The sequence below is a fragment of the Pyrgilauda ruficollis genome, unplaced genomic scaffold, assembly GCF_017590135.1.
Source record: "Pyrgilauda ruficollis isolate IOZ18807 unplaced genomic scaffold, ASM1759013v1 scaffold36, whole genome shotgun sequence".
Taxonomy (NCBI): Eukaryota; Metazoa; Chordata; class Aves; order Passeriformes; family Passeridae; genus Pyrgilauda; species Pyrgilauda ruficollis.
In genome coordinates this window covers 5,852,116-5,854,561 of record NW_024525045.1, presented here as the reverse complement: position 1 = coordinate 5,854,561, position 2,446 = coordinate 5,852,116, and the positions used below count along the sequence as shown (strand labels likewise).

General features: G+C 66.1%; 1 protein-coding gene across 1 annotated transcript in view; it reads right to left on the bottom strand.

The window, feature by feature from the left end:
• The window catches only part of EPHA4 (EPH receptor A4), a 104,803-nt gene extending 104,437 nt beyond the window's left edge, over positions 1-366 (bottom strand). The window contains exon 1 of the mRNA XM_041475715.1: positions 259-366. Within this exon, the coding sequence (XP_041331649.1) occupies positions 259-349 (91 nt within the window). The 5' untranslated portion in view covers positions 350-366. The remainder of the gene's footprint in view (positions 1-258) is intronic.
• Between the last annotated feature and the right edge of the window lie 2,080 nt (positions 367-2,446).

The following is a 2,446-nucleotide window of genomic DNA, read 5'->3' as shown; positions in this document are numbered from 1 at the left end:
TCCGCTCCGCTCCGCCCCGCGACACCTGTGCCGGCACCGCGGGCGGCCCCGGCAGCGCCGCTCGGACAGGTCCGCGGCAGCCGGACGGGCGGCGAGCGGCAGGGGCAGCGCGGGGCAAGCGCCGTCCCGGCGGCGAGAGGAGCGGAGCGGCGGGGAGGGGACGGGACGGGACAGCACCGCTGCCCGCCCGGGGACACCGAACTTCGCCCCCGGCGCCCCGCCGGGAAAACGCGCAGCCCGGCCGCCGGCAAGCCTCACCTTCGTTGGCGGGATAGACCCGAGAGCCGGTGACGGCGCCGCAGACGCCGACGAGGAGCGGGAGGAGGGCGCAGATCGGGACCCCGGCCATGCCGCCGCCGCGCTCCGGCCGCGCTATCCCAGCGGAATAACTGCCTACATGGGGCGCGCGGCGCGCGCTAGACATTGCCAAGGGGGCGGGGCCGGCCCGTCCGTCAGNCGCGGGGAGCCGGGCCGGGCGCTGCGGGGCGCTCCGGCGGGGCCGTGAGGGAGCGCTGCCCGAGCGGGCGGCGGCAGCGAGCGGCCGCGGCCAGTGAGCGCTCCGCGGGGCTCTGCGACCTTAACAGCGTCCGAACTGCGAAAGAGGATGGAAAAGGCGAAAAGGCGGAAAAACAAAGTTAGGAGAGGCAGACCCCCGGGGGAGCCGCGGCCGCGGCGCGCAGACGGACCTGACCCGCGCCGAGCCCGCGGCGGCCGCGCGTCCCGGGAGCGTCCCGGGAGCCGCCGCCGCCCCGCCCGGCCCGGCCCGGCGCCACCGTTGAGCAACAGCGCCACCTGGCGGGAGCAGCGGCTACCGCGGCACGGCTCCCCGGGGCCGGGCACGGACGGACCGGGATGGACGGAGACGGACAAAAATGTACAGGGATGGACAGAGATGTGCAGGGACGGGCAGGGATGGACAGAGATGTACAGGGATGGACAGGGATGTGCAGGGACGGGCAGAGATGTACAGGGATGGGCAGGGATGGACAGGGACGTACAGGGATGGGCAGGGATGGGCAGGGCAGAGATGTACAGGGATGGGCAGGGATGGACAGGGACGTACAGGGATGGGCAGGGATGTGCAGGGATGGACAGGGATGTACAGGGATGGGCAGTGCGAGCGGCCGCTCTCAGCAGCGCTCCCCTTGTGAGCGGCAGAGGCCGGGCCCCGGCGCTCCCCGCGAAGGTGCCAATCGTTCACGCTTTTATGCACCGGGGCAGCGGCTGTGCGGGGCGGGCTGGAGGGAAAGCCGGGTTCGGAGCGATTCCCTCCGAACGCTAAGATCCATCGGGACGCACAAGCCCGTGCACATCCCCCTCGTCCACAGGCGTACACGGGACGCGTCCCCCCGAGCCGTGCCCGGGGACACCGGAGTTGGCTGATGCCCTTAGGCTGTCCCCGGGATCCTGCGCTGTGCAGCCACAGCCGCCCTTTGCTCGGAACGCTCCGAACACCTGACTTCTTCAATAATACTCTCTAAACGCGCCTTGACAACAAAAGCGTAGTTTTTAGAAGCCCGCTAAGCCTTGGGTGGGTCAGGCAGCGTCAGTGGGCTGAGCACCGTCCTTGAGCAGTCCGTACTCACAGAGCAGCACCCGGACCTGTCTGTCTGTCCGGCCGCCCCAGCGGCCTGCCGGGACCGGGGGAAGCCGAGCAGCTCCCCCGCTGCCCGCCCCGTGATGCTCCGTCCGTCGGCCGCTGTCGGTACCGCTGCCTGAGCCTCGGAGAGCTCCAGGGCCGGCGGTTCCCGCAGCGCATCCCTCTTCGGCCGCCGCGGCCCCTGCGCTCCCACCCGCGGCTCTCGGCGCTGCCTCAGTTTCCCGCAGGTTCGGAGGCGGTAGCAGCCCCCTTGTCCCGTGGGCAGCTCCCTCGCTCCCGTGGCGCCCTCTCGGCGCTCCCGGCGCTCCCCGCGGGACCCAGCTCCTTCTCCCGGCTGCGTCCCAGCGCCCCGGACTCGGGAATCGCACCCAGACGCTCCGGGGATTGTTCCTCCGTCTGGGCTAAAACACATCCTTGCCAGAATTAGCTGTAGCTTCTGCACAGAAGCCCTTCACAGGCTCGATTAGCTAAAAAAATATTTTGAATGCGGCTTAAAGTTTGACTAACAATTCTGTGCATCGGGAAACACGCCTGCTCAGAATCTGCTGTTTTCTCTTTAAATCACTCTACTTTTCCCCAAATCCAAATATCTCCGAAACATAATACTTACAAACACGCCCTTACTGACACTTTTTTCTTAAAACATAGAGTGTCTTTCACCTCGTTTAATTTCGGGTCAAGATCTTGGGAGGATGCATTATTTTGGCTCTTAAAAAGGTTTGGCAACACAGTATTTACAATGAGGTTCCTATTTCTGAGGCTCAGATTGTTTTCCTTAGCCTTGAACATTTCTTTTGGAGCTCCCACTGGCAAAACCTTAAAGATAACCCTGCAAAGATAGCTGGT